Source organism: Stegodyphus dumicola, chromosome 10 (assembly GCF_044657685.1).
Source record: "Stegodyphus dumicola isolate Sdum_Otavi_A_Nest chromosome 10, ASM4465768v1".
In the NCBI taxonomy this organism is placed as follows: Eukaryota; Metazoa; Arthropoda; class Arachnida; order Araneae; family Eresidae; genus Stegodyphus; species Stegodyphus dumicola.
The window spans coordinates 152044687-152056471 of NC_140777.1; the positions used below are offsets into that span (position 1 = coordinate 152044687).

At 32.0% G+C, this 11785-nt stretch overlaps 2 protein-coding genes across 3 annotated transcripts in view; one reads left to right on the forward strand and one right to left on the reverse strand.

Moving 5' to 3' along the window:
• Positions 1–624, reverse strand: part of LOC118201757 (DNA-binding protein P3A2-like) — a 77965-nt gene extending 77341 nt beyond the window's left edge. Inside the window, exon 1 of the mRNA XM_085825714.1 lies at positions 511–624. The gene's annotated coding sequence lies outside the window, so the exon portion shown is untranslated. The remainder of the gene's footprint in view (positions 1–510) is intronic.
• On the forward strand, positions 72–9885 carry Coq7 (ubiquinone biosynthesis protein COQ7, mitochondrial). Of its 2 annotated transcripts, none has more exons than XM_035372927.2 (3): positions 72–209; positions 1016–1357; positions 6536–9885. In XM_035372927.2, exons 2-3 carry the CDS (start codon positions 1033–1035, stop codon positions 6814–6816), a joined length of 606 nt encoding a protein of 201 aa, XP_035228818.1. In that variant the 5' UTR covers positions 72–209; positions 1016–1032; the 3' UTR covers positions 6817–9885. The 2 variants fall into 2 exon arrangements, with proteins under 2 accessions (XP_035228818.1, XP_085681841.1); XM_085825715.1 differs by lacking the exon at positions 72–209 and adding an exon at positions 702–829.
• The last annotated feature ends 1900 nt before the right edge of the window (positions 9886–11785 follow it).

Sequence of the window (11785 nt, forward strand, 5' to 3'; positions counted from 1 at the left end):
TTAAAATCCTTAAGTTCGGCAGACGCCCACTTTTCGGCTTTACAGCTGAGCTTTTACTTATGATGTTAAATCGGAAAACTGAGCACCTCCATTGAGCAGTATGTATGTGCGTCTGCGCCAAATTCCCTAGTTAGATCATTCCTTCCGGACTGGTTGTGAGAAAACTGCCTTAGCGCTGTGTAACTGCTAACTGTAATGACTGGCATATGGTATGTACTTTTCATTAGTTTTGATTGATAACAGATATTCTGAGGTTAAAGATATTAGCATTAAACATGTACAATAGCAGTAATTCGATCAAAATTTGTACATAAATCGAAGTCTAAACTTGCGACTAAAAGTATCGCCATTTTGTTTTCTGCGACTGCGCTGTAGTCATCCTTACGCGAGAATCCGCTCTATACTGTTTTAACGCTGCCTTTGAACAAAAAATACGAAGGCTCTGGAAGAAAATAAGTGGTTCTTTGCTTTTTTCTTAGTAAAAGTGGAATTTGAAAGAGCGAAACTTACCTCAAAAACTTAAGAAATTCACTGAGTCGTCATGCGCGAGACAGGCCAAAAGATTTTAGTCTGAGCAGGTAATGGCATGGCGTAAGCTCGGCGTGTTTTCAACCTTGCAGCTGTAAAATTCGACCAAGGCGATCGATTGTTGTGAGGTACGATAGCGCCATCTTCCGTTGTGATTTAGACTTAAATGAATACTGTGTAACATGACAGTATTAACCTGAAAACCTGCTATGTATAAAGTTATAATTTAAAATAAAATATGTCTTTGGAATTTTTAATTTAAAGTTGTCAATTTAAAATAAATTTTGTAAAATTCAAATAGGTGTGTATTTTTTTTTAAGCTCATGATCCAAAATTTAGTGCTTATCATATGCTGGAACTATTCAAGTTTATTCTCATATTTCGAAGTTTACTGATAGTTAAATGGGAAACTTCAATTGATTTTACCATATGGTTTGAAAAATGTGTACGTATACTTAACGAGATTTTTTTTTTTTTTTTTAATTAGATCCTATTGGTGAAAGTATGGCTGCAATACCAGTAATGACTTTCAGTGTAGTAAGGAGAGGGCTTGCTACGAGAGCTTATCAAGGAACTGGAATATACCGTCGAAGAAGTCTTCAGGATAAGATTCTGCGAGTAGATCATGCAGGTGAACTAGGTGCTAATAGGATATACGCTGGACAAATGGCCGTTTTGGGTAGAACTAATGTTGCACCAGTTATCAAAGAAATGTGGGATCAAGAAAAAGAACATCTAAAAAAATTCGAAGAACTTCTACCAAAATATCGAGCGCGACCTTCCTTGTTGTTACCATTTTGGAATGTTGCAGGTTTTATTTTAGGTGCTAGTAAGTATTAACAATTTTATTATAACTGAAAAAAAAATTAAAATTTCAGGTGTACATGTGCTTAAATTTGGTATATAGGTACAGAAAAATAAAAGTTTATAGAAATGCTTTATGCATTTTAAAAGAATGTCACTCATACCTTAAAATTCATCCAAAAGAATTCAGTGGAATTTTTAATTCAGTCATCTTTATTTAAATGAGGCGATGAAATTACACATTACAATATTTCATTTAGTGTTGAACAATAGCACATTATTGACTTTTTAAATGCCTGATCTTATACATCAAATCGGAACTAGCAATCAGTTTTATCCGAATAATATATTGGCTCGCATGTGTTTATGAAAACTTTTATTTTTGGACTCTTCTGGGTAAAAGTATATTTTAGGGTACACCTTGGCGATACATGGATGCCGAATTTGTGCAATTCTTTGACTTATTATTTTGGCTTGCATAATGGTGATTTTTGGTGCAAAAATCTCCACTACACAAAGACAAAATTGCACAAACTCTGTATCCATGTACACATTGACCTATTTTCATTTTTAAAAAAAATCTCCAAATTGCACAAAAATGACATTGTGCACTCTTTATCCATGAACTTGACTTTATCCATGAACACGTTGACCTATTTTTACTCAAAAAAAATCCAAGAATTGCACAAACTTGCATTGTGCACTCCCTTCGCTTTGTCCATGTACACATCCATATATTTTCACTTAAAAAGTCAAAGGAGCACCCAATTCTGCAATACAGGCAAACAAAAAAATACATTTTAAACCAAACATTAAAATAACATAAAAAAGGAAAAACATGTTATACATTTAAGCACTACAAAAAGCAAATATCCACTTACCCTATTTAGAAGTTTTTTCATCTTTAGTCTGTGGCACACAAAATTCCTTAACAGCATCCTAAAATTATCTGAACTCGAATTCATATATCGGCGTCACCATATCTGAACTTTTCTTCCTGTAAACCCATTCAAATCTATCTAAATGGTTTTTACGTTCAACTAGACACATATCCTTCCTACATGCAGGACACTTATAAGGGCTATTAAGTAAACCTTTATCTATACAGCAGACAGTTAATATTCCTTACCCCTTTCGTTCCAAATTGTACAGAAACTTCAAATTAATCTTACTACAGTACAAAGTCTTTAATCCAGACGTCCATAATCCAGAATGATATATAATCCAGACCTCAAAGCTACAAACTTTCTGCGCATGCGTAGTGTTTACGCATATGCATATGCATTTATGCATGCGCATAATGCATTTACACATGCACTTTTAATGTATAACGAACCGGTATAAGCTAGGCTCTAATTATCTATTTCAGTTAATGTTGCAGATTGCGTTGTTCCTTAATCTTCTAATTAGATTCAGCTTATTATTTTTTGCAGACTGTTAGAGTAATTGGTACTATTTGGTTTCAAGGGCCATAAAAAATCGCCAAACTATTGTTGAGGCCAATGCTGCCAAAAATATTTGCGGCAAGAAAGGAAGTGTAATAGTAAATAACTATTTAAGATTGATGTTTTAATTTAGATGAAAGGTTAATTTCATATAATACTTTATTATTATAATTTATATGAAAAAGGCTAAACATGACTGAATGGATGCCTGCATTGCTATTTCGCTAGTAACTTATCGCTAAAGCATAATTTCATCTCGTTGGTTGTTCAAATGTAATTTTCCATAATGAATAATGCCTTTCCTTTGAAAATATTCTCGGTAAAGTGCAGAATCGCTCACTTATTTGGTTACCGTTTTTTACAAGGGTAAAAACAATTGCATTTTTGTCAATTTTCTTTTACTTTTTAAGTGAAAATAGGTCGACGTGTACATAGATAAAGTCAAGGGTGTGCACAGTGCCATTTTGGCAATTCTAGGATTTTTTTTTAAGTGAAAATAGGTCAATGTACACACATGGATATCGAGTATGTGCAATTCTTAAAAACACATCAAGCAGTCGCTGATTCTGCACTTTACTCAAAATTCTATTGCCAAGTTTTCGTCATGGGCAATTCCCAAATTGTTAAATCCATAGGATATCAAAAAAGGATTTAAAAATTAAACTAGTATTTCAATGGCATCTTAAGAAATATAGAACTATATAAACTTATGCAATCTGAAATCAGCGCATACGTTAGATTTGGCGCACTGTTAAATGGGCGCTTTTGCACGTACATTTTCGCTGAAATTTTTTTACGGCCCTCGAAACCGAGTAGTACCGAGCAATTTTATAAAAAGTAAGCTTGAACTTTCGATTATATCAAAAAGAGTTTCCGATTCTGGAGCTGCCAAAGGATCTACAAAGTGAAAACATGTTTCGATGTCCATCAAACAAAAAGTGGAGTTGCTGCAAAAAATAAATTAAGACATATAGAAAGTGACAGAGAGGTTAGTGTAAATGAAAAAATTTCGATTGACAATTTAGTTGGTATTCTCGACGCAGCAATTGCAGGATTTGAACAGTGGAACTGAACAAGAAATACCCATAAATATGCTTTTACTGTTTTATGGTTAATATTAAAACTTTTATATTGTAATCATTTACAATACATTTGATACTTTTTAACCTGTAATTAAATTCTTGTGGTCAAATTTTTGTTAAAATTTAAAAATTCCCATTGTCAAATATTTGTACTTAAACCTTGGTAACAGTTCCCTAGAGCTTCTTGTAAATTTAAATATTTATACAACATATTTTAAACCTTCCAGCAAAATACTAGTTGCACAGTTTTTAAATAAGGTACTTTTCTGTTTGGCCGGCGCAGGCGATAAAGTCGCCAATAATGGTACAACTGATGCCAAACGAAATATCTTCGCTGGTAACCTTTTACACTTCATTTTCAAAAAAAGTCGAAGCCATTTTTTATCAGATTAATTGGGTTTTATTTTCAATGCTGGCATACAATTACATAGAATTTTTACCAGATGGTTCAATTTTATGCCCTAAGACCATTCGTGGTAATTAAGTCAATTAGGATGCAATCACACAGCTCACCCGAAGACGAAATATAGAAAAGACAAAGTCAACGGTCAAATTCGTCAAGTTTAATGAGAATGCACTAGCGAAGTAAAGCACTGCGGTTTTACATAATTTCTGAGTAAGCTATTCCTACGAATTGAAATAATTCTTGCATTTAAACTTGTATTCTAAATTAAGATTTAACTTGAAATTAATGTAGATAATTGAGAGAATTAGAATTTTGTAGCGTTGTTTACGTGAGATGAAATCACTTGGGATCGCGTGATACGAACCGGCGAATCAGAATGTTGAACCATGAAAGCATAGTAAATTCTTAAATGAATGTCCTTTTTTAAAATTTATTGCTTTTTACAGAATTTTAAATGATATTAAAATGTCTGTGCCTTCAAAATAAACAATTCTTAGAACTAACATTTTTTATGTGTGTACTTTATGTTGTCGCCAATAAAGTCTGCTTGGCGAGATTTGCGCCGGCGAAACAGAAAAGTACCTTAAATAATTAATGAAGTAAAAATATGTAATAAAATAACTTACTTATATTTAAAAAAAAAACAGCTCTGCATTTTCTTAATTTAAATAACCAGATTACAGAAAAATGCTAAATTTTATATTTTTGTAAAACTAAATTTTCAAAATATTGTTGCATTCTGCGGGTTCGGGGATTTGGAGCAATTGAGGACAACACTTGATAAAGAATTAAAACACAATTTATTAGCCAGTATTACAGAATACAGTTCCAAAGCATGCATTACAGTCGTCGAAAAACTATGACAAACACATTGAAACAATCAGCAACACAGCCTTCCGACTATCAGGCTATAACGGTGAATACAGCTGCATGGCAAAGCACTAAAGTACAGCTCACAACTCGGTCAATCGCTCTTAAAGCTCAATGCACTCAAGCTAAAACTCGACAATGCCCTGACAATACACTCTCGCAATGCACTTAACTCATGATACACTACTACTCTGCATACGGGCAAGATTTATACAACTTTTGGCCTACCTTCGAGAACATTCTGGGCCAAACCGGTTAGAATTCTTCCAGAATGTTATCCATCCATCTGTGGCATATTGGCAATTTTGTGCCAAATCTTGAAAACCTTCCTTTCTTTGCCATTTTCTGGCAACTCTGAACCTGCTTTGCTGGGAAGCTATCTTACTGCAGCTGAACATTTCATAACAATATTTTCAGAAATTAATATAACATTGTTGTGATAAGTAGAAAACTGCAAAATAAGATGAACCTCTGGAAATTACTGCAGTCCTTTTGTTAGGGCATTTTAAACAGTTGTTCTGAATATTGTCAGCATACATTTCACTGTCTTTGGAAAAAAATATGGTCCCTTTTTATTCATATATGTAAACCTTTTCATGTCGTAGCAAAATGGAAGTCTAAGATTTTGCTTCAAATAGGGTTTGAACTGATAATTGTAATTGCCTGGAAAGTCAACTGTTATAGAATTGATACATTAACTGTTATTTCACTGATTATTTAGCTAGCACTCTTTTTCACATCTAATTCTGGCACTGATTTTTTATCTTTACTCACTCGCTTGGTATAAACATTGACTTTAGCTATTCAGAATGTTTCATGTATTAGATTCTATGAAATTAGCCAATTCTTCCGGTCTGACATAATCCATATCCCAGAATTAGTAGTAGCAGTTGCACATAGTTTTGATGATCATTACAAATGATCGTAATTGTAACTCTACAAGCAACCACTTCATCTTACATGCCATGTGAGTGAGAGTAAGAACTAGACACAAAAGACCCCTAATGAAATTAAATATTTGATATTTGTTATTGGGTCTCTGGATACTAATAACCAGAGATATATTAAGCATTCAAAAAGAAACTGAAAGTAATAGTTGCATATCTTAGATATAAAATCCTCAAAATTAATAATGTATGTGTGCACGAGTCCCTCAAACTTAATGAAAGGGGTTTATTTTATCTTTAGTGCATAAAACTGTGTATCGGAAAATCTAAAGATATGCTGTTTTAAATATTTTATGATGTTTCTGTTGAATTGAATTTTAAGGTTTAAGTGCAAAGAACATGATATTTAATAAATAAAAGTAACACACAAAACGTTAAAAAAAAACCTCTGGGCGTAATATAAAATCTAAAAGCTTACAAATTATTTTATGTTTTTTTTTTTTTTTTTTTTAGGTACAGCATTATTAGGCAAAGAGAGTGCTATGGCATGCACTGTTGCTGTAGAAGAAGTTATAGCTGACCATTATAACAATCAAATAAGAGAACTCATGGCTGATGATCCTGTACAGAACAAAGAACTGTTAGACATCCTGAAGCAGTTCCGTGATGATGAGCAGCACCACCATGACACTGGACTAGCCCATGATGCTTCTAAAGCTCCATTTTATAAATATCTCTCTCAGACTATAAAAGTTGGTTGCCTAGGTGCAGTATGGTTAGCTGAGAGGTTATGATACTGTTGTCTTAAATGTTAATGTAAAAAAAAAAAAAAAAATGCATAAGTTAGCATGTTATGCATTTGTGGAAGTTAGTGAACAAAATAAAATATTTTTTATATAATTTATCTAAAAATGAGAAAAGATAATGAACAGACAATTAATTTGCAACAAAAAGGTATTTGGGGGACCAGCCATATAAACTATAGCATAATCTAATTTTTTAGTACAAGAGAGACTAGAGCAGTGCTCCGCAACCTTTTCTCACCTGCGATGCACAAAAAATCTTTCTGGAATTTCGTGGCACACCAAAGAGTTACGAGTTATCAAGGAAGTGCCGAAAAAATTCAAATGCTGACACACTTACAATCACACACACAACCACACAACAGTGAAATATATAAAAACATTTAAAATAGACATTATTAAGGAAAAAAAATGTCATTGTGTATTAAATACATGATAAAAAATTGCAAAATGTCAAATACATGTATTTGATTGCGGCACACCTATATCCTACTCATGGCACACCAGTGTGCCGTGGCACACCGGTTGCGGAGCACTGGACTAGAGTACTCATATACAAATACATACTTATAACCTACAATATAAGGAATGTATGTAGTATTAACAAAACTGAAGTTAGCAGTTATTAAGGATATTAAATATTTCAAATTATATGCATATTAACATTAAAGAAAGCCTGCTTATGTAAAATGTAAACGAATAAATTATGAAATGTTGTATAAGGAAAAATTAATCCAGAATGTTAGAAGCTAATAATGTAATGAAGCTCATACTTCAAATTGAATTCATTTCATCTGATTATTTGAAATACAGAGTCTACCGCATATTAAAATCACTTCCAAACTTATCGAAGTTTATTAAACAGCCTAGTGTAATATATGGTGTTTTGTATATTACAAACTGTGATATTAGTTCTGAACATTTCAAGTAAAGTAATAGCTAATTCATTAATTAATCCAAAAATAATAATTAAAAATTAAACTTTTGTGCAATTTTAAAATTCATTTTTAAATTTTTTTGTAAAAGTATTTCTATAATTTTGTTCCTGCTGAAATTTTGTCTCTTACAAACAAGTGTTCTATCTTTGTTTATTTGATATTATTTTCATATTGGTCATTCACAGATTTTTCAGTTGTATTCTCACTTTCGTAAACCTGATAGCTTTTTTGACAGCACTTTTTGGTTCAAGAATTTTTCTTAGATTTTGTTATGCTTTTTTAGATGAGTGTCATCATTCTTTTTCGTATCACTTTCATTGTCAGTTTCTGCAATTCCTTTAATACATTAATAGTCAGTTTTTATACATATTGTCTCATTGGACCTATATTTAAAAAATGAATTTTCATAACTTCCTCCGTTGATGTCTAAAATATTAGCTATAGTTTGCAATTCTTGTGAGACTTCCACATAAGAGCCACATTTATTTTGAAAAGTTTTTTAATAATTTTAAGGGATTAACTCCCTACATTGAGTATAATATGCAGGGCCTCTAGAAGAGATATTGACTTACTTATCTCTTTTGAATGCCTTGCATTTTTCACAAAGTTCAATTCTGTTTATCCTTTACTGAACATCTTTTCTGTAATGGCATTTGAAAGCTTTTATAACACCCTAAAATAAAGGCTGAATGTTAGAAGTCGTATTCGCAGGAAGAGACACTGATATTTTCCAGAGAGAGATCAGATGCGTGCGCTGCACAATTATCTAATTAATAAAGCTGCTCCCGTAAGTTCACTGTCCCTTTAAATAGAAAAATCTAAAAAAATAGTAACTTGTCATCCATAAGTTCTTGCTAGGAAAATTCTCGACTTCTTTCAAATATCGAGGTTTACTGCTTTTCTCAATAACCAGTGCTTTCTTTTTAATTATTGCGTTTATAATGTAATGTCGCGTGTATACAGGTTCATAATAGATTGAATGCACAAGTCCGATAAAATGTTTATAAAATCTATTCTTATCAAAAGAAGTATAATGGAATGCTGGGATTTTCCTCGGAGATATTATTCGTACAAGTGTTCAAAATATCACGTGATAATAATTGTAGTTATCCTTCAAACTGCTAAAATGTTAAATAGAATGCAATCCACAATGCAGAGAGAGCTAATCCGATCAACAATAACAAACAGCAGCTAACTAAGCAACAACTGAGCTGAGATATCTCTCTCCAGCTTATTAAAGCTTTCAATCAGTTGCAAGAGAGTTATAGTAACTTCTTTGCTTCTCGAGATTTCTGGAAACCAACAAGAGTATGGAGTTACAGTTACAGCTAACACAGTAGTCAATTACATTTATTCAATTTCAATACAAATAAAAGAGATATTTATTTAATGTTAAATGCACATGCTCTTATATTTTATTTTTTTAGCATAGCTTTCTCTTAAAATTTATCATGCACTGCATTGTATGTTAAAATAAAATAATTTTAATTACAATTCTATTAAAATATCTAATAAATACAAAACCCATAACAGTATGTTAACACAATAACTCCGTCCTTTCAGAAAAACCAAATGCTGTTTTACTTTTAAATGTTAATATGTATTCTGTAAATTTCTGTAACACAGTCTGGTTTTGTCTGTGTTATAAAGTGTGTTTGGTGTGTATTCATTTAACAGTCCAAGTAAATTGTCTGTATCCAGTTACCAGCTGCATGATGATGAGCTTCTTCCTTCTCGCTGTGTAATTTATGAAGAACAGTGTAGGATTTCTCTTTTTGCAACATAAAATTCTGTTCTGGCATTTAGCATATAAGTGAAAAAAAGCTCTAGAAATAAAATAGGTTTTAGCTTTATAGCTTGAAACTATTCTAAAAAAGTAATTTCAAACCTCTTGATTTTAATCTTCCCCTCCCCTATTCCTTGAGACATTTGTATTTTTTATTTACACATTATAAATCCTTGTTGAGGAAATTGCACAATGCTGTTTGATTGCCAGTTTAAATGTAGTTTTTCTGTGGATGTAATTACCAAGAACATTAAAATCTTTTAACAATTTAACCTTTTCTTTCAGGCTTTTTGCTTGGCATTTTGACATGTTACAAATTAAACAACAATTTTTTTATGTGTTTCTTATTGTAATTTATTCGAATTTCAAAATTTGCCTCTTCATGATTACAAACATGATCAATGTTTTCCTTCTTTTTCTTTAGTCTCCATTTACTACTTCCTTTCCGTTCAAAGATTCTTAATATATGGCAGTACTTAGAAGCATTTCATGAACTTTTTCTATAACTCCCTGTGAATATAATGTGTCCATCCCTATTGGAAGATTTGAATGCTGAAACCTTAAAAGATAGGATACAGAAATGCATTTCCACCTCCTATAAGCTGGTATTTGAGAAGGAATCCTCATTTACAGTGCCTCTAGAGCAGAGGTACTCAGCCTTTTTAATGCAGTGGATCCCTTTCACTGTTATTAGATGATCACCCCCTTTCATTCCCAAACTCAAAAAGTGCATATAAATTTATTTAAATTTAAATTATTTTTATGTGTTATATAAATTAAACAAGAAAAAATATAGAAAACGTTGATAAATACCAAAACTTGAGTAAAAGTAGTTTTCTGTATCCATAAACTGAAATTAAATACTTAACAGTTACATAAAAGGGTCACTGCATTCACTTCTGATTGAGAAATGCTGCTCTAGACGATTTTTTTTTTTTTTTTTTTTTTGCTAACCTTAAGGTAAAGAAATTCTGCTCCTCTAAAGTGCATTGCAGATTGTACAGCAACTGAGAAAAGGAGGTAAAAAAATGTCAGTTGAACCCCTCTCTTTTTTTTAGGTCCAAAAGGGATGTAGTCCCAAATGAGTCTCAAAAAGGATTTGAATGCGTTGTATCACTTTTCAAATTGTTGGCACCAAATATTGAATCTCACGAACAGGCTGGCTGCATGGGCGTTTTCGTGGTTTTCCCCATGTGTAACGTGTACACGAGCCAGTTTCCCTTAGGAAGTCCTAATGTGCTTTACCATAATTAAATAAACCGAAATCAAATATTATTGCCCTGTATTATATTTAAAGAAATTAAATAATGAATCTGTGTGAATGTATGTATGTTTTTTACACTGTGAAAAACAAACAGTACTTTAGAGCCATCAAATTTTGAATAACCTTGTCCTTCATCCAAACATGAGCACCTAGAAGCCTAAATTTTGGATTTCGAATTTGTTTTATTAAAACACACAAAACTTTAATAATAAAAAAACAAGTTTTGTAAAACCATCTTAGTAAGAAAACTGAACATTGATATGAATTGAGAAAAGACTTGGAAAAAAAAAAAAACAGAAAAATGTATGTCAAAACTTAATGCTCTGTTAGGAATTCTAAACATATATTTTAAAATTTTTGTAATTTTGCTGTTGAATTGTATGTGGCCTAAGTGTGGAGAAAATGATGCTTAATAATAAAGCTAAGAAGACCCCCAAAAATGAGTTAGTAAGAGTAAGTGTAATAGCAGACTGGTAGACTGCAAGCTCAGAGAGAGCCTGAAAACATAAAAAATGCTTTAGGGCAACTGTTAAAATCTGAAACATTTGTTTTGGCATTTTGCGTCAGTTCACTATAAATGTGGATTCAATTTTCAAATTGTTGCCATTAATATTAGAGGCCTGCATTATATTTAAAGAAATTAAATAATGAAGAATCTGCATGAATGTTTGTGTGTTTCTTGCACTGTGAAAAAACTAGGTTACCTAGAGACATCAAATTTTGAATAACTTAGTCCTCCATTCAAATATGGGCATCTGGAAACTGGAATTTGTTTTATTATCTATTTCGTATTTTGTTAAACATTAAAGAATTTTTAATTAACAAACTCCACGATTTCAAAGTGAGCTATGGCAACACTGTCCGAAGAAAGAAATATTTTTATCTCCAGCACGCGAGACTGTGTATCAGAAATTCTAAAGATGTGCTCTTTTAAATATTTTGTGATACTGCTGTTGAATTGAATTTTATGGT

What these genes read in the sequence shown, in the direction of transcription:
- Coq7 (XM_035372927.2), top strand. Translation starts at nt 1,033, where the DNA reads ATGGCTGCAATACCAGTAATGACTTTCAGTGTAGTAAGGAGAGGGCTT. An exon ending in AGGTTTTATTTTAGGTGCTA is followed by an intron (nt 1,358 to 6,535) that starts GTAAGTATTAAC and finishes TTTTTTTTTTAG; the next exon opens with GTACAGCATTATTAGGCAAA.